Raw genomic sequence first — 20,541 nt, 5'->3', positions numbered from 1 at the left:
CATCGCATGGGCATCACGCACCGTGAATGGGCACATTTCCCCAGCATCAGGCGATGCCACTGCTCATACGTGTGAGCTGCTGCTGTCTCAGAGTCCCTGGCCACCACTCACCAATTGATGCAGGGAGGCTGTTGGCAGGCCAATAGTCTTGCAAAGGGGGAGAGAATGGTGTTGGCTTCCACTTTGCATTCCATTCACAATAGTGCAAACACATGGACACCCCCCCAAGTAATTCCACACAAATTACTTGCATACCTAAAATGCAGCAGCATGGGGGAGGACCAGCGTGGAGGAGCAGCAGCATGTAGGAGAAGCAGTGGGTGGGCACTCCAGGTGGGTAGGGACGTGCTTGGCACCTGTTCCGCACAGACGGCTCCACAGGACTGTGCCGTGCAAGCACACATCAGTGCAGAGCACAAACCTGAGCCACCCGCCCGCCCCCAGCATGTCACTACAGTAACTTTTACAGTGCTGCCTTGGAGACTTGCAGTGCTGCCGCAGCCTGGCGGCATATGACAACTGCTAGTGTGCGATGGCACACCAGTAGAAAATGACAGCATTAGTGGAATGCAAATCTGGGAAACACATACCTCCCAACAGTCCCGATTTCAGCGGGACAGTCCCGATTATCAGGGCCTGTCCCGCTGTCACTCCCGCGGTCGGCAGTGTCCCGCGGTGAGGGGGGGCTGTTGGGAGTCCCCCCTGTCGGCTGCTAAGCAGCGGGGAATAAACGCTGTGCGCATGCGCACAGTGTCTATTCCCGCATCCAGGGGGCTGGGGGCATGGCTAGAGGCTCACAGAGCCTCTGGGTCATGCCCCCATAGTGGCAAAATGGGGGCGTGGCCTCACGGGGGAAGCCGCACGTATAGGCCACGCCCCCGAAATTAGGCCACGCCCCCGAAATTTCCAGCGCGCCGGAGATGCATCCCGAGTCGCCGTCGACAAATGTTGGGAGGTATGGAAACATGGCTACAAGCAGGCTGTTTGAGCCAGCCAGCAGGTGGTAAAGCTAGCTGCAATACATTCCTGATACAAGTTATGAGGGCATAATGGGACCTGTAGTTCCCCTGTCCTGCCTGTCAGACCTTCATGCAGCTCAGGTCATACATACATGATCTCTGGGCTGGCTGCATTCAACACAGGAGAGTTTACCTGTCTGACAAGCATAGGAGCCCAGCAGGGAATAAGGCATGTAATTACTGGGGAGAGGCAGACCACCCAGCCCAGCCCCGTTATACTTACTAGCCCTGGCTGAAACATTCCTCCTGTCCTCCTGAAAAGCTCCTCGGAGTTCAGTGTAGTGATGGGTAGTTCGTGAATGATTAGTTCAAAATGAACTAATCTTCAAAGTGAACTAAATCGTTCAGATCACTGCTCTGGCAAAGATTAGTTCATTTAGTTCACCAGGAAGTAAAGCAAGTGGGAGGTGTAACACAGACAGACAGAGCCCAGCAGCTCCAAGGCTCATTTACTGGATCTTTACTTCCTGAATCTAAAGTTAAAAGTACAACAAAGCCCAGCAAATACAGATCTAATAAAATAAAAATATGCATTGCCTAGCCAAAGTTGTGTGGTGTGTCTGTGAGTGAGCATGTGTGCTCATGCTGCTCACCTTTATGTGATGCTATCATTATATGATTAGTTCAGATGTCCAAACACTTGCTGCTGCTTCTGGCACTGGGTCCTGAGCATACTGCTGTGCTAAATCTTCTGCTGGGATCTGTGTAGGAGCTTCTGCAGCAGCCATGTTATCAGCTCTCATGCAATACACAGGAGGCAGTACATGGTAGCTGCCAAAGATGGCAGTGCTGAGCTCACACATGGTCTGGACTCTGCGGATCCAAATGAACTACATCAGGGGTAGCCAACTCCAGTCCTCGAGAGCTACCAACAGTTCACATTTTCCAGACAACCTAGCTGCTGCACAGGTGCACTCGTTACTCACTGACACATTTTAAAAGATCCACAGGTGGAGCTAATTACTTCACTTGTGATTCTGTGAGGAAATCTGGAAAACATTAACTGTTGGTAGCTCTCGAGGACTGGAGTTGGCTACCCCTGAACTACATTGTCCTGATGACTCATGAGTCCTGCAAATAGTTCAGTAGTTCAATTAGTTCACTGATCATACAGATCCCTGAACTAATCTCTGACTATACAGCCATAATGAGACTGTACAGTACCTGTGAGCTACCATGTGTGGCACTGCTGTGCTCAGGCACATGTATTGTGTGTATGCAGCCACAGACACAGTGCTGGCTGCTGCATGTTATACACTATACAGTATACTGTAGTAGCACTGATTACTCCACATTACAGTCAGAGATGGATATGTATGAACCTTCATGATGCATACAGTGGAGCAGTTGCCCCTAGCAACCAATCAGCAACTGGTTACTTTGCAAAGTCTCTACTTTATCTCTCTCTAAGGTCAGTTACATTGGGGCAAGGGGACATGTTTTTTCTAATTACTGTATTTTAGAAGCAGAAAAAAATGACTTTATAAATTACTCTGAATTTGGATATTGTACTTGCATATTATGGAAGGTAAAATAATAACCACAATGGGATTAATATTGCAGAGCTAAACAATAAACATGTCACTAGAAGGTGCTGTATAACTTATTGCTTTTCTAAAATAGAAAATAATCTGATTTATTAAACATACAGTATATGATCATTCTAACAAGACTATAACTCCTACAATGAGCTAGTATTACAATGCCTGCTCTGTGTGTCATAATCTAGTCTAGTTCAGATCCATGCACTCCTCTCAGTCTCTGAGTCAGTGCTGGAATAATGAACTAGATGAACTAATCTTCTGATCTAATCTTTTGGGTGAACTAGATCATAATGAACTAGTCACCAAAACGAACTAGATTTCCCATCACTAGTTCAGTGCACCAGCGAGTGGCTGACAGCTTGCAGCATGTTGTCGAAGCTGACTAGCGCCATCTGCTGGCTGGCTGACTATTTGGACTACTGCAGCCTATAGTAATTGCCCGGCCGCTCTGCTGACTATCTGCTACCGCAGATACTGTGCAGCACTAGCTGGGCGCACGCACCGCTCCACTTCTGTTTCACGCTGCCAGCGCTAACAGGAGCAGCGGCAGACAGCAACAATAGCTGTCCAGAAAGGCAGCTGAGTAGCAAAGCGGGGATGGCGCCTCTCCAGCACAGCGCCTCCCTGCTTTGCATCTGCTGCTGAGTGGTTAGCGCCGGCCCTGTGTCCATGTGCGCACCGCCCGCCCGATCACGGCTCCCCTACTGTGTCCAGGAGAGAGACGCGCTGTGCTGCTATGCAATATTCATATCTCCCGCTGGCTGGACCACTAGCCAATAGGCGCTCGCGGTCCAGCAGCCACCAGTTGACTGGCTGCTGGACCGCAAGCGCCCATTGGCTAGTGGTCCAGCCAGCGGGAGATATGAATATTGCATAGCAGCACAGCGCATCTCTCTCCCGGACACAGCAGGGGAGCCGTGATCGGGCGGGCGGTGCGCACATGGACACACACACTGACAGGGGGGGCTGGCGGTAATCACCCACTCGCCGCCCGCGGCCTCTCCTCCTTTGATGTACCGGCACCCCCCGCGCTCCCCCGCTACGCAGAACCGCGCAACGCACCAGTTGCTGAATTTTAAAAAAATATATTTTGTGAGTTCTCGGACCCGGGCCCCCTGATAGGCCCGGGCCCAGTTAAAATGTACCCGCCCCCCCTGCCTCTCGGCGGCCCTGATGATGTGACGCTCAGGTGTCATAAGATGGTTATATAGCATAAATGTGCTGATGATGTGACACTCAGGTGTCACAAGATGGTTATACAGCATAAATGTGCTGATGGTGTGATGCTCAGGTGTCACAGGATGGATTATATAGCATAAATGTGCTGATAGTGTGACGCTCAGGTGTCACAAGATGGTTATACAGCATAAATGTGCTGATGGTGTGACGCTCAGGTGTCATAAGATGGTTATATAGCATAAATGTGCTGATGATGTGACACTCAGGTGTCACAAGATGGTTATATAGCATAAATGTGCCGATAGTGTGACGCTCCGGTGTCACAGGATGGTTATACAGCATAAATGTGCTGATGGTGTGATGCTCAGGTGTCACAAAATAGTTATATAGCATAAATGTGCTGATGGTGTGACGCTCCGGTGTCACAAGATGGTTATATAGCATAAATGTGCTGACGGTGTGACGCTCAGGTGTCACAAGATGGTTATATAGCATATATGTGCTGATGGTGTGACGCTCAGGTGTCACAAGATGGTTATATAGCATAAATGTGCCGATGATGTGACGCTCAGGTGTCACAAGATGGATTATATACTGTAGCATAAACGTGCTGATGGTTTGAAGCTCAGGTGTCACCATTTTGACCTTTTAAATTAAAATGTGCCCTCGCGATTGAAAAATGTGCCCTCACGATTGAAAAATGTGCCCTCGCGATTGAAAAATGTGTCCTTCCCGTGGTCAGCACCCTGCCCTAAAAATTTTTACTTTTCGGCCTCAGGGTCGGCCGGCCTCCCGGTAAAGTTCCCGGTGGCTTTAATGGCCAATCCGCCCATGCGCACAGTAGTAGTGCCCCTAATTATTATACCCACAGTAGTAGTGCTCCGTACACATTATGCCACACAGTAGTAGTGCACTTTACATTTTATGTCACACTATAACAGACTATAAGGGACACTATAGTGTCCCTTACATGTTATACCCATACATTAGAAGTGCCCCTTTCACATAACGCTACACACTAGTTGCCCCTTACACAGATTGCCACACATTAGTAGTGCCCCTTATTATGCCACACTGTTGTTGTGAACCTTGCATACTATGTTTTTAGCTTCTTCACTGTAGTGAAGTGTGGTGCCAGATACTGGCACTATTAACAGTATGAATCTCCAGACTACACACTGCCCAGGGAGTACACCAGATACTGCCATAGTGATTTTAACCTTCGGCCCTGGGTGGCACCCCCTGTCTGGCCAGTACATGCCACCCTGATCGATGAGTATATAAACCACTGATAGGCATGTCCAGCTCTACACTAAATGTGATTCCTACTTGCCTACTCTCCTGGAATCATTAACCCCACATGACACACATGAGTACAGGTTCTATGTGGTGTCAATGGTGACACAGCAGGGAGTTTAAGATCACCACATAGAAATGAGTGGACTGGTTTTAGATGGCAAGGAGGTACACAAGGATACATTGGAGACTTATTTTGGGTCAGCCCCAATAATCCCAACCCCTAAATTTTAGGGCCCCTGATTCCTGACATTATATCTCTCCTAGTAAATAATAATAAAAAAGTTACCTGGAAAAACTCCCAATGAGGCCTATGGTCAATCCACCCATAATCACGTCATTCTTTATGTTAACAAATATACCAATAATCATTACTGGGAATAGAAAACACATGTATTTGTACACAGTGTTGCAGCTAACATTCTTTATCTTTGTCACAGGACTATTGCCAACTACCTAATATGGAGATTTGTGTACTCAAGAATCTCAAATCTTAGTAGACGGTTTCAATATAGACAGCTGGAATATGTGCGGGTAAGAAAATATTTGATGTACTGCATCTATTTATCTATCTATCGCAAAGCAAACAATTATGAAATCAGATACCTGTGAAAAAAAAATGAAAATAATATCTATGGCCCTTATTCTGATTGATGCGGACTTTACCGCGTTCTTACGGATTGCGTCTTTACGGCGTCTGCGCATGCGTGGAGAACGCTACGCGCATGTGCCACGCCTTGACTCGGTACCAGTTCGGACAAAGACCGTCCAGAACTGTTCACCGCTATCATTCGGGAAATAGGGGCGTATTATGGGCGTCATGCGGAATGACACATGGGCGTAGTTTCAAAGTGGGCAAAACGGGGCGGAAACATGGGCGGACACGGGGGAGTACACTTATGTTGGGGGGCGTACATTCGGAAACCACTCCGAATGCACGCGATCAAAAAGGGCAGAAATGTGCGGTGTCCACAAGTGTACTATTGCTTTGCGGACACCACTCGTTCATGCGGTAGGCGAACGTACGCCTAATGACTACAACCATTAACACCTGAACCCAATAGAATCTACTCCTTTACTCATTACTCACTAATAGGCCGCTTGTCAGTGCTTTAATTGAAACCATTGCTGCTTCAAGGAAACCTTAGTAATCCCCCACATATGCTGTACTTGTCCCACACTTAAAAACTGCTAACAATGGACATGACTGAATATTAATACTAACAATACACATGTGTATTCGACATGTACTCATGAAACCACACATTTTGGGTAAAGTAAACACATTTATTTATATTCATGTCACACTCAATGCCAGTGTGATGCAAAGACCATAAAATAATACATACAAACAATAAACAACATGGCAGGAATGCTGCAAAATAAATAATAATACAAAACATATATAATTGCACACAGATGGACTCCAGCACCTCCTATGTGCCACTGCACATGCAGCCAGTGGGAAATGAGGAGGCTGCTGGCCCTTCTACAGCAGGGCAAGCTGCACCTGAGCATTCAACAGCAGGGCACCCTACACCTGGCCCTTCTGCAGCAGGCCAACCTGCAGCTGGCTCATATGCACCATCAGCAGAATCATTTGGAACACAACCGGGGACTTCACAAGATAGTACCATGGCCATCACTTCAAGTACAGCTGACAGTAATGGCAGGCAAAAGAGGGCAACAGGGGAACCAACCACTAAGGACATATGAAGCAAGGGCTCATCTGGTTACCCTGAGCACGTGATTGGACACAAGAAGCTGACACACACAGCACAATGGAAGATTTGGGAACACATAACGGCGGAGATTAATGCAGCCACAAGTTCATTTCCGACCACGTTTGGCCTTGGTAGGCTCCTTGGCCTGTGCAGCAGCTCTTCGGGGACGGCCAGATGCTGGGGCAGGTGGAGCAGATGATGTGGAGGGGTTGGCTGGTCTACCCCTCCTGCCAGCAGGGAGTGTTTCCGGTGGTAATGCACCAGAAACGGATGACATTAGGACCCTGTTGCTGGTAATCAGCTCCACCATAAGCTCATTATGGTGGAGGAGGAGATCATTTTGGCGGGTGGCTTGCTCGGCCAGCACCTGAGCACTTGCAGCCATGGCCTGATGTGACTCAGCCATGGCCTGCATGCTCGCAGCCATGGACTGCTGGGTGCTGACCAAGCTCGCCAGGATCTCCTCGGTCCTACGCATCCGTTCTGATGCCAAGTCTCCCTGCTGGTTGATGTCCCCAAGCACCTGGGCCAAGGCGGCCAAATCGGCTTGGCCCGATGCCTGCTGCTGCACAGGCCTACCTCTGGGGCCAGGTGGCACGGACTCCTCCACCTCCTGAGCAGAGTCCTCACCAAGCGGTGGGGTGTCTGTGTGAAAAGATAAACCCAATTAGGAGACATTCTACGATAATTACTTGCACAAGTTTATGGCATGACCAATATTTACCTTCCAGAAAAGACGCAAACACTTCAGCTGGGGCCTCGCTATCCATCGTGCTCACCCCCCTGATCTCCTCAACTGCTATACAGCTCTCGGCCATCTCCTCCAGGGGGGTGAGCTCTAGCCCTGATGGCATGGGCCCGGCCCCAGATGTCTGGCTGTGTTCCCACCGCTTGGTCATCTTCCTCTTCAGGTTGGTTTTGAAGTCCTGCCACCTGCAATGTAAGTTGACATATTAATACATGTCACTCCCAATGTTAGCTGTTGCAGCCATTGCTCTGTGCTACATATTACAACATGTGATTAATGTCCCATATATAATATTACATGCAACTATGATATCAACCGTTACAATACACATTCACAATCACCCTACTCTAACTCTCAACGAAATAACATGGCAATAATGTATGTGTATCGTAACAACCTCACGGCCCATTTGCTAAATGCATCTAAGCATCAATTCAATCATTACTTGGCTATTACTGGCCACATGTATCACAAAACAACTTGCCTCTTCTTTACATGGTCCGTCTCACGAACTTGTGGCGCTACTTCATTAATCTCTGCCGTTATCTGTTCCCAAATCTTCCATCTGCGTGTGTGTGTCAGCTTCTCCGATGGACACTCAATCCAATCACGTGCTCGGGGAACCAGGATGGCAAGCTCCTGTGCTTCATATGCCTTATTTCTTGTAGTTGGTTCCTCTGTTGCCCTGGCTCGCCCCTTGCCACGTCCCTGGCCACGCCCCCTGGCACCAGTCGCTGCACTTGAAGTGCTGGCCATGGTACTACCTTGTGAAGTCCCCGGTTGTGTTCCAACCAATTCTGCTGATGGTGCATATGAGCCAGCTGCAGGTTGGGCTGCTGCAGAAGGGCCAGGTGTAGGTTGCCCTGCTGTAGAATGCTCAGGTGCAGCTTGCCCTGCTGTAGAAGGGCCAGCAGCCTCCTCATTACCCACTGCCCGCATGTGCAGTGGCACATAGGTGGTGCTGGAGTCCATCTGGTCAAATAGTTGCTGCAGCACTGGGTCCACCTCTGGTTGTGATCCAGACATGTTAGCAACAACATTGTCACCTTCTAATACACCTTTATATACTGTTTGTGTATCCTGTTTGGCGGACATCAGCGGCAGCTGCGTTCCGTGCGTGTGCGTACGTCGCTGTTTTTTCGCGCCGCATACGGTGGCGGAAATTCCATTGTGTAAAACCTGGCGAAAGTTCGACATGAAATACTGGTCACCAATGCTAACATTGCATAGAATCTTCTGATAAACCTGTGACTATTGCACAATACACATGCTATTTGCTAGCATGACATGACATTTGAATTATGACTACTGTGGTATTGTGGCGTTTTATTGCAAGCTAAAAGTAGCCCAATCCCTTAGCTAATCCAGGCCACAAATCATGCAATACTCATCTCTACTGTTATAGACCACACATGTGAGAGCCCTATAAATAGTGAGTTGCTGCTAGAATCATTTGTCTCCAGATCTGGACTTGTCAGGGTCTAAGGTAAGCTCTTCCATGCTCCTTGTAGATATGATATCCATTAACAATGTAAGTGTATGAATGTATGCACCATTGCCTCACTGACTACAGATTGTTGGGCCAGCAAAGTGCGTGTATAATTATTGCAACATGTCACATGTTCACTATTTCACTCACAGGTCTTAAACATGTGTGGGTTCATCTATTGCAGGACAACATGTCCCAGCAATAGATGAAATGTCTCATAGTACATGATGTCGGCAAAAAATGCTGACACCTTTATCTGTGTGTTTTGGACGGTGTGTATTGAGTTCATATTATTGTGTCATCATTAGAGAGTCAAATGGATCTGCGGGATTACACGGGGCGGCCATCTATTGTACGTATTGAAGGCTACAAATCAATTTGGAGTCTGATATGGCCATTATGTGCATAGGTGCATCAGTATTTATGTTCATTTCTTTATAGGTTGCAGAAGCTATTATGCGCTACATGGAGAGGAGGCTAAGGGCACTTGCGGCTCTCCCCACTCGTCGCCCAAGGAGGCCAGGACGTGCTAGAATCTATCGCACACGGGTGACTCTGTTTGCTATGCCCGATGATGAGGTACTTACTAGGTACCGGTTACCCCCAAATGTAATTCTGGATCTGCTCAACTTAATTCAGAGCGATTTGGAACCTCTACACGGGATCACGACAGCAATTCCGCCTCACACACAGCTGCTGGCGGTGTTGCATTTCTGCGCCTCAGGATCGTTCCAACAAGTAGTGGCAGTACTTGCTGGAATATCTCAGCCGGCCTTCTGCCGAATCCTGAGGCGTGTGACGTCGGCCATGTTCAGGCGCAAGGGGCACTTCATGGCCATGACATTTGCCCCCGAGACCCTGCGCAGAAGCCAGCACGCCTTCCAACAAATTGCTGGCTTCCCTAATGTGATAGGGGCTGTGGATGGCACCCATGTACCATTTGTGCCTCCATCTCGAAGTGAGAAGATATATAGGAACCGCAAATTGTTCCACTCACTGAACGTGATGGTGGTATGTGGCCCATCCATGGAAATTCTCGCCTTCAACTCGAAGTTTCCCGGAAGTGCCCATGACTCTCATGTCATCCGACAAACCGGGATATGGCAAAGACTCCAAGAGCTGGAAGGCCGTGATGCGTGGGTTCTGGGTGACTCCGGTTACCCATGTACGCCCTGGCTACTTACGCCGTACAGCTACCCAGCACCGGGCCCACAGGAGGCATTCAATGGGGCGCATGTTGCCACCAGGCAAGTGGTGGAGCGCTCAATTGGCCTTTTAAAAGGTCGATTTAGAGTGCTCCACCGCACTGGTGGTGACTTGCAATATGCGCCTGAAATGGTGTCGAGGATCGTGGGCCTGTGTATATTTCTCCACAACATTGCTGTGCGGCGTGAGATACCCTTTGATGAGTGGGAGGTACCATCTGAGCCGCAAGATCCGCCCATGCGCCCATCCCGCGCCCCTGAATGCCGGAGGGGATACCAGCTGCGGGACTCTGTGGCGCAAAGATACTTCAGGTACATGTTATTGAGTTGACATAACACACCCATTTTAGTCACAATCACCCCTTCAAATAAGTCCAGTGTGTTAGTTGTCAGTGTTACAAAACGAACATTAGCCAGCCTGCCCTCCTAATGGCAAAGAAATAGGAGATATTTAGCATATGTGTTTAGTTTTGGGGGAAGTTCAATATAGGTGCTAATTATTATACCTTGGACAAGGGATCTTATGTGTTTGTTATATCTTCATTATTGTAGTTGATACTATCCCTGATGACTGGTGAGTACATTGATTTATTCTATCATGTGTTGGGGATTATTTCCTGTGTTGATGTATGATTTGTTTGCATATATAGATATATATCTATATATGATGTTGGAATTTATTCACATGTTTCAACATTTCAAGGAGCATGCAGGCAGGCAGGCAGGCAGGCAGGCAGGGCTGGTGTATAATGCTGGTTTCAGGATACCTGCAAGTGTGTGTATGTGTCTTTTACACATAAATGTACGCATACACATATATGCATAGAGTAAGTAATGCTAAGTACAGCTATGCCTTGCTAAGCTATAGCACGCGTTGCTTGGCGGAGCGCGGCCTTATTGGATTTGCTAAGGGCATACACACTGTGTTTTATATATATCAGATTTGTTCATTGGCATACATCAACACTACGGTTTTGAAGGCATGCGAATTTTTCACCATTTGTGTTGGCGCAGAGACGCTGTTAATGTAAAAATGAACAATAAAGTTATTATCACAAATAACTGTGATCAACCAATGCCACCACCTGATTGGTTGATAGATGCCATTGTCAACATGGCGGAGACACGAAGGGCAGAACCCTTCACGCATGAGGAGCTCAGGGTTCTTGTCTCCGTCATGGAGACAAGGCTGGGCCGTGCGGGGCCCTTCATAACAAACCGCCATAAGCGGAGGGCGTACACAGCGGCAGGGCGCCGAATTTACGCCCGCACTCGGGTGCGGAGGTCCCTCGGGCAGCTGGAGAGGCGGTGGTCGGACCTCCGCAGGCGCCAGCCCCAGCTGCTCACACAAATAAGGGGCGAAATTGCTGAATGTGAGTATTTTAGCTATGAAATTTCGCACTTACAACATAGCATATATAAGCAATAAAATGTGTCTCATGATAAGTGGGTGTCCATGGGTTTAAAAGTCCATAGACTCTTATGTGTGCTTCTTCCTGGTTAACATGCAGTCATGTGCCTTTTATATGTCATGCCATAGCATTGAGGATTCTGATGCATACAATGTGCCCAATCTAATATGTGTTACACATTGATAAATGCCTGGGTTGTAATGTGTGAACAAATGACTAACAATCACATAATAATTTAAATGTCACAATTTGGAGTCCATTAACAGTAAGGAGCTACTTTCCTGCATCGTTTGCCATCATTATCACCCTTCCATGTATGTCTTGTTATGGATGAATAAATGTGCCCCAATGAGCCGACATTGACCATGATGTTTTTTTCTACCACACAGCACGAGCCCGAGCCCGACAGGCCCGTGAACAGGCGGAGGCAGGCCTGGCCCAGGACGAGGCCCAAGACCCCCAGGAGGAGGTGGCGGCAAGGGTGGAAGAGGAGGAAGTGGAGGAGGAGCAAATGGTGGAGGAGGAGGTGGTGCGTGAGGAGGTGGAGGAGGAGGAGGTGGAAGAGGAGTTTGTGGCGGAGGAGGAGGTGTTGGTGGCGGAGGAGGAGGTGGAGGAGGAGGTGCTGGTGGTGGTGGAGGAGGAGGTGGAGGAGGAGTTGGAGGAGGAGGTGGAGGAGTTGGAGGAGGAGGTGGAGGAGGAGTTGGAGGAGGAGGTTGTTGTGGTCGAGGAGATGGCGGAGGAGGGGGCTGAGGAGGCCACGGTTGCCCCGGACACATCAAGTTCCGAGGGGGAGGAGGCGTGCCAGGCACCGGACTCGCCGCAGATCGGTATGTTTACATAATGCATCATTCATGAAGTAGTTGTACTGGTATATGTTATGTAGCACTGGTGATTAAAAATTTTGGGCACATACTAATCATATAGACCCCAAAGTGGGTAGCTACAGATACAGGTACGGGTTAGATGGGGAGTCCAAGGCATCCCTTTCATCCAGGACACCTCTCAATTACACAGGTTTGTGGGATGGGTTGGAGGTCCATTTGGACTGCCACATAACCGTTGTAGTTAAACAGGATCCAGGAGTAAAGGGATGAGTGGATCATTTGTGGATTAAAATCACCTGCTGCAAGCGTAGATTATGACCCATCAAATAGTGGCATCGATATTGTTGGTGAATGTTATTTATAAACTGTAGGATGTATGCTCGAAATGGAGTATGGGCCGGCCTACCTTGGAATGGCGTCACAAGTTGGCAGTGTCCCCGGAGCCTCCTCTACCTAAACCCCCCCTGTAGTTCTGATTTATTTTTGTCACTCACAGAATTGTAGGTTGGTTTAGACAGAATTATGATTTAGAGGATGTGTATTGTGCATTCCTGACATTTGCATAACTCCCATGCCACCAACCATCACTGAACTTAGACTGAGCAGATTGTGACAAGTTGTTATTGACGTAGGCCATGACCTGCTTGACATTGGTTAGTCATGGGTGGGTTGTGACTGAGAAGAAACAATATGACTGTTATGTCTTCTGCAGAGTTAAGGGTCGAGGGCAAAATAGACAGTATGTAGTAAATAAGTTTGCATGTATGTATATATGTATGTGTCATATATATTTATCTATGTGTGTCTCTATCTCTCTACATAGATAGATATATATCTCTATATATATATATATACACACATGTCACCTAGCATTTGTGCAATTTATGTCGTAGTATGTGAAATGTATGCATGAATAACATGACTAATTTTTGCCCCTTTGACATGCCCACAGATGACACCACACCGGCAGATGAGGGGGTGCGTGGGGCCCTCCTGCGAGCAGAGCACCATCTCCGGCTCCTTCAAGCCGACTTGCAGGACCTAAAAGACCTGCTCATTTAATGTTTCCTTTTTTTTTTTTTTCATTATGTTAAATAGATATTTTAATAAATTCTTTATGCAAGTTCACAGTTGTTGGTTTTATTAGCACTTTAAATAGTATATGTGTAGAATGTTTATAATGTTTGACACAGGGTGTAATAGAAACCATTGCACTTACATTGCTGTAAGGGTTAATGTGTGCTATGCATGTGTTAGGCATGCTTGTAAGGATATATTGGAATCTAATTGATTCCAATTACAAATAAGCTGTTTTTTATGAGGGTAGGTAATTGAATAAGTGGGTCATGTGATGTATTGCAGAAGATACTTCATAGTGGGTTGTTTGGCGGAAATCCTCCGCTTACGTGCGGTAGCACCGCTTGGCTCCCGTTCGGATGCGGTATTCCCGAGCATACTCTGTAATACTCTGTAATACCGTGCCGAATCGGAGTGTTTCTCCCGCACACGCATGATTTGTATGTCGTCCGTAAACACGCCCTGTTCTTAAAGAGTGAGTCCGTCCGAATGCGGAGGACACGTGGGCGTTTCTACGGACGATGGCCGCATGCGGAAAAACACCGTGGCGTGCGGACCGCTCCGTAAGAATGCGGGAATTTCCGCACAGATCAGAATAAGGGCCTATGTCATATTTTGCAATAAGTATATTCCTTGTTTAGTTTTCATTCCGACAACCTTTAAGTATACAGTATTACAGAGGCACGGGGATCAAATCCTAATGCCTGCATGATATTCAGCATTTCTTGTACTGTATTCCATACATAAAAGGACATAAGGAAATGGAGATGATGCTCACCTGAACAAGCTCCTATAGTACTTCCCGTATCCTCCTGTTTGCATGGAGTATTTCTAATCTGCAGCTCTGTACTTCAGGATAAGGACATTCATTGGCTACAGCCAAACCCATGGGCATACCTTGGGGCTGCTCATGTTTCTTTGTACAGATTAAGGGCGAGATGTACTAAAGGGAAAATGCGGTAAAACCCCCGTTTTACCGCATTTTCCTATGTACTAAAACCCGTTCGCCACGTCACCGCAGGGCAGGGTATCGCCACCTTTGGGTGGCGATACCCTATAGAAGCCTATGGGCTTCTTTTCGCCGCCCGCCGCGTCGCCGCAACCCCGCCGCCTCGCCGACCCCCCCTCTCCCCCCTCCCTTGGGCTTACCTTCTTGCAGGTCCTCCTGGACCCCGGAAGGTAAGCCCTTCCTCCCCCTAGCAACGCAGCCGGACGTCCTTCCGGCTGCAGGGGGAGGAGGAAGCGCCGGGGACAGCTTGCTTAGCTGTCCCCGGCGTGAAAGCAGCAAAAGCCGGCAGGGAGGTGACGGAGCCCCCCCGCAGACCACAGTACAGGTATCGCGGGGGGGCTCCGTCACCGCATCGCGATGCCAGCCGCATATGTTAGTACATATGCGGCGGCATCGCGGCGGGGGGGGCGCGAAGGGCGGCGATGTATTTTAATACATCCCGCCCTAAGGCAAAAAAAACATACTAAAAGAAAGTGCAAATCCTTCATCTATATTGAGAGGCCACATAAGACTGCATAAGCTGAAGCACTTTTTGGAAGCAATGTGAGTAAAAGGGAAAATAAGATTCTAGTGCACACTACAGTATAATCACTAAGCGCCTGGGTAGCACTTTTTCCCGGCCTTCCTACGGATTGTTGGCTCTCCAAAAAAATACTCTGGGGGGAGGGGGGAGTTGGATATATTATTAACAAAAGAGTATTATTGTTTTTTACAGGAGGATTACATGTCCCAGCCAGCCTCCCCCACATTCTGGTACTTGGAGTACCAGCAGATGGGGCATAGTACCTATAGTCCCACTGTAAAAAAACAAAACAAAAAAAGATTAAAATAACCACAGGACACCAAATAAATATTTTATTATGCGGCATCTTCCCCTGGGTGAGTGGTGGCTCATATCATCTTTTTTACATGGCCACCACCTCCCCAGGTCTTCCGTGGAGTCTACAGTCTTCTGTAGGTCTTCATCATTCCCTCTATGCTCTCAGGCTGCCTCTTGCCACCTCACTCTGGCAAATATTAGCTGGTACAATGGTGTGATGCCATGATTGACTTGCCACCGTCATTTTAAATTTGCAGAAATGTCACGAAGACCGTTTTGAAAATCCAAGATGGATGCATTGGAGCCAATTAATGCTCACCAAGTAATCGCCCCACTTCCTTGTACCATCCCCATGTTTTGGATAATATTACCCAGCATTAGGTCGTTGGAGGCACTTGAAATGGTGGAGGAGCGATCAGGAGCAAGATGTCGTGGAAGTCTTGGATGGGCGGCAGCCATGCAAAAGAGCTTAAGAACTGCCACGATCAGGTGAAGAATGAAGAAGATGCTGCAAAAGTCCTGGATGGGCGATGACCATGCAATAGAGCTTAAAGGCCATCACCCCCAGGTGAAGAATGTGGACACGTGTAGGATATTTCAGATTAGCTACTGTGTCTAAACTGAATCACCATTTGGAGATGGGGAGGTGACAGTGATGGGAAGCATCTCCCAAACTGCAGGCTTATCACCTTCATTTTGTGAGAGTGCTGGTGCCAGTGACTGCATCTTTTGATGCACATTTACTGGCCTCCGAGAGGTGAATTGCCTGAGGGTTACCCAAAGATGCAGCTGCTGCTCTTACTATGTTCATCTCTGTATCTGGCATTATGAACACCTATAGTGAGAACAGATATAATAAACTTTTTTAAAATCTGTGCAGTATAATGGAGGTTTTTAGCACATATTTGACCAAACATGTGAGCCCATCCACCTTGTCAGGGTAAGTCAAAATCAGATGGACCCCTGACATTACTAATGCCAACAAGCAATGTTAGTTGAACCCTTAATATTAATATTTACAGAAGGTCTAGAGGAGACCAGCTCACCACTTAGTTACATGATGTCTGCAAATCATGTTCCTATTAATTCTATGAAGGCCTCGCCTTTCAGTATACTTTAGGGTGGAGGCTGCATTTTGCTCTGTCAACTACCTTAGTTGCTTTGACTCTTTATACACCTCTGGTGGTAATATGGTTTTAGCTTTATAGAAATCATATATAATGTCTTGAATATTTCCTCATTAGTAGTCACATAAATAGCAATAAAGAAGGTATTTTAAAAAAAATTGTGTTATTGATCTAAAAAAAAAAAATTGTGGATGGAAGATCAACAGTAAACATATTGACAGTTAACAGGTCGACACTAGGAGGCTGACAGAGTCAAAAAGTTGACATCCAGTCGGTCAACTGTGACTTACAGAAGTTTGGCAGTTCTAAACTCAAGAGGTTGAAAAGGGTGACATTCAGATAGTGGACATATAAAAAAGGTGAACATGTGGCCTTTCATGGCATTTAGGGTTAGGTTTAGGTATAAGCATTTGGGAGAGGGCTATGGTTAGGCTACAAGAGGGGGCATCAAGAATAAGTAGCGAGCATAGCGAGCCCCACGAGGGGACGCGGAATATGAGCCCGAAGTGTGGCAAGGGGACGCGCAATACATGTAAAATAATCCGTGTCCCCTCGCGGGGCTCGCCACGCTTCGGGCTCGGTGGCTCGCTGCCTCACTGCGCTCGCCACACTATCTAAGATCAACTCCACGCCGACGTGGATAGTGGGGGTATGAAAAGGTCGGAGGACGTGTACCGCCGACCCTCACGGCTCGCTGCACAAGCCACGCTTCGGGTTGGCGTTGATCCTGGGGGTGGCGTTGACAATGGGGGGGCATTTAACATTGTAAGGACCCATCAGGGTGGTTGTACAATAAAAAATCATATACCATCACATCGCATGCATCGTATGTGGCTATATGGCGATGCGATGCCATAAGATGGAAATATTGGGCACTGTAATAGGAAACAAGTACAAGAATAAGCACTAAGGGTTTAGTTTAGGATAAAATAGTAAAATTAAGTAATGTGTTAAACTTTTTGTGTCCACTATTTGAATGTCGACCTTTTAAAACCTGTTGGCCTAAGTCACTGTTGACCAATAACTTGATGACCTTCCTTTTGACCCCCTCGACCTATTGACTGTCGACCATGTGAAAGGAACTAACAGTATTTACTGAAGACATTTCACTGTTGATCATTAAATCCACACACCCAAAATCATGACAGTACCTAATAAATGTATTTTATTTTATCTTGTTCATGCATCATGGAGACAAAAGTACATTTTGAATTGGTTGATACGGACTTTTATTATCTGTTTCAGACAGGGTCCTTTTTCTTTCTATTAATGGCTTTGGAACAGCATTGTGTTCTTTTTATTATTTTACGGTAATTTCCTATTGCAGATAGATATGTTGTCTACATATTATTTTTATAGACTATTAGCAATGTTTCTGACATAGTCCTTTAAAGAATTGCTATACATTTAAGCTACGCAGATTGTATATTTGCCCATAAACTTTTTGCAAATAAATATTTAGCAGATTATGTTCACATTCATTTATACAATATCTCAAGCAAATGTTTCCACTCATCATCCAGTATCTTTACATTTTTACAATAGCATAACAATACAGAACAGTACAGTACGGGACATGTGTTCCGTCATGCTGATCTTAATATCCCATCTTTATTACACAGGTTCTCTTGGGTACAAATTCTTTGGCAGCTCGTTGGGACAGATGTGTAAATTATATTGAAAATGCACTTCCTTATGCCGTTGGGAAGATGTTTGTGGATGCTTACTTTCAAGAGGACAAGAAATTAATGGTACAGTACAAATATATTGAATTGACGTATATCTGTGATAATATGAACCATGAAATAAGCTCTCATTTTACATATTTGTTTCTTGCTTATACCCCTTTCCCATTACAGCTCATAAACTGTAAATTGCCATTTTTTAGCCTTTTTAAATGGGTAGAGCTGCAGTGGGAAAGCTCCAGGTTGCTTTACCCATTTAACAAATTCCGGTATTTGTTAAACGGGTAAAAAGCAGTGTTTTACCCGTTTAAGAGCCGTTTATTTTGCCAGTCGGAAAGGCTCTTATACGGTATTTAGTAATAATAATAAAGGTTAAGAACATGATTGGCTTCCTGCATGTGATGACTGTACAGTGGGCAATAAAAGTCCATTTATATGATAGCCCATGTTTACAATGGCTTTAAACAAGTTGCTTTGTGGTTTAAACCGGTACGATGTGAATGTGACAAAAACGGTATATAAATGGCAAGAGCTGCAGTGGGAATGGGTCTTATCCGTTTAAAGACCTGTTTACAAATACCGGGTCATTACCCGTTTAGGCAGTGGGAAAGCAGTATTAGTCTTTGGTATCTCCCTAACAAAGGATGCTGCCATTCTAAAACCATTTTTTTCCCAACACAATCCTCCCATGCAAAGTATTTTTTTAGCTATTGACATTTCAAAATAGTGACCATAGAATATACTTAAAGGGAAACATTTTATACTACTTAGAATGTTACCAAATTATATTTTTAAACAAGCGGGACCCCAAGTCAGGGCTCACATTTGTGATTTACATGCATCATCAGCAAGTCAAGTCGCATACATTCCGATGCAATAATAGCAGCAATAATAGATTTTCTATTACTGCAATCAGGGGTGGGTTGGCCATATCACTCATCGGTAATTAAACCTGTGGCCCACCATGTTGTTTGTTTTGTATTGCTTGTGTAAGGATTCGTTAGAGGTTTTAAAATTATTATTTTATGTTAGAAAAGTGCATAGATGGCAGACAGAAATGCCTGTACTATTATGAAGCAAAATGCAGTGCATGGACTGTATGAAATAGATGTATACTTGTGTCATCTTTATCAAACTACAGTATTCATCTGAGCATAGTAGAGCTTTTTTTGGGGTATCCTATTGGTAGGACATATGTGACAACTGTGTGTAGTAAAAATAGAAAAAACATGCAGGAACAGTTTGTAATGTAATGTACAGTAGTAGTGATTCAGTGACTATTGAGTAAAACATATTGTGGAGAACAACATAAAATATATGTTATGATAGCCAATGGGATGCTATTGGCACTTCATAGGGGTTACTTGCACTGCATAGGGGTCACTTTGATGTTCTCTTTATTGTACTACAATCACATGGATGTTCAGTGTACTGTATAGTGATCACTGGGATGTAGGCCCTTATTCTGTTCGCACAGGGGAGCGATGTTGAGCGACTTCGCACGTGCATAAACTTAAATGTGCATGTGCAGCCGTTTGGTGCGATCAGGTGCGGCAAACTGCTTGTTCACTATCCTGTTCGCACCTAGCAGTGCAGGCGCGTAGTGGCGTTGACGGGCTGTGCCCATGGGAATGCCCAGTGTTTAATTGGCCTTTCTATGTAAATGACCCGGTGACATGAGTGCGGGGGGTTTTGCAGCTGATGTCAGCGGATATCAGCAGCCCGCCCACTTCCTCTACAGGGCACCCGTAGATGTAAGACACCAGAGAGGTGTCTTATATCTGCGTGCACCTACAAAAGCATTCGATGGTCGGGTGTGCAAATGGATGTTTATGCTAAACATACTTTCACATGCGTGTGGGGATATTCGGCGTGCGCTGGGTGGCAATTTGTGTGGGCAGCGTTAAAATGACATGCAAATTTGCGATGACCTTCGGGGATATGTATATTCATCCCGTTTAGCACGTAAAGTATACTATAAAATGTGTTCACTACATTTTCTGATCATGGATAACTTAGGGCCTTATTCTGATCGGTGCGGATATTCCCGCATGCGGACGGACCGCCGATGTTGATCGTCTGCGCATGTGCAGAGGTCACTCTGCGCATGTGCAGGTGATTTCGCCGCACGGATTCTTTATACGCCGCACAGGGGGCGTAGAGGGGCGTGAGGGGCTACTTAGCCTCATTACCCTATGCATACGCCCCGCGTTTCATGGGCGTTCCCATGCAAACGCGGGGCGTATGCATGGTAATGAGGCCGTGACGCGTGGGTACGGGGCGGGCATCTGACATCGCCGGATGTCAGCTGCCCGCCCCCATACATGATTTCACACGGACAAGTGTCCGTGTGGTCTTGTGTTGCGGGACCTGGTGGAGCGTG

At 46.5% G+C, this 20,541-nt stretch overlaps 1 protein-coding gene across 1 annotated transcript in view; it reads left to right on the top strand.

The window, feature by feature from the left end:
* PHEX (phosphate regulating endopeptidase X-linked) overlaps nt 1-20,541 on the top strand; it is a 225,173-nt gene that overhangs the window by 129,913 nt on the left and 74,719 nt on the right. Inside the window, exons 10-11 of the mRNA XM_083172463.1 lie at nt 5,479-5,572; nt 18,096-18,224. Coding sequence (XP_083028589.1) covers nt 5,479-5,572; nt 18,096-18,224 — 223 coding nt within the window. The remainder of the gene's footprint in view (nt 1-5,478; nt 5,573-18,095; nt 18,225-20,541) is intronic.

Source organism: Crinia signifera, chromosome 2, assembly GCF_055691185.1.
Source record: "Crinia signifera chromosome 2, ASM5569118v1, whole genome shotgun sequence".
Taxonomy (NCBI): Eukaryota; Metazoa; Chordata; class Amphibia; order Anura; family Myobatrachidae; genus Crinia; species Crinia signifera.
Note: the sequence above shows the minus strand (reverse complement) of the source record. Positions and strands in the feature narration are given on the sequence as shown.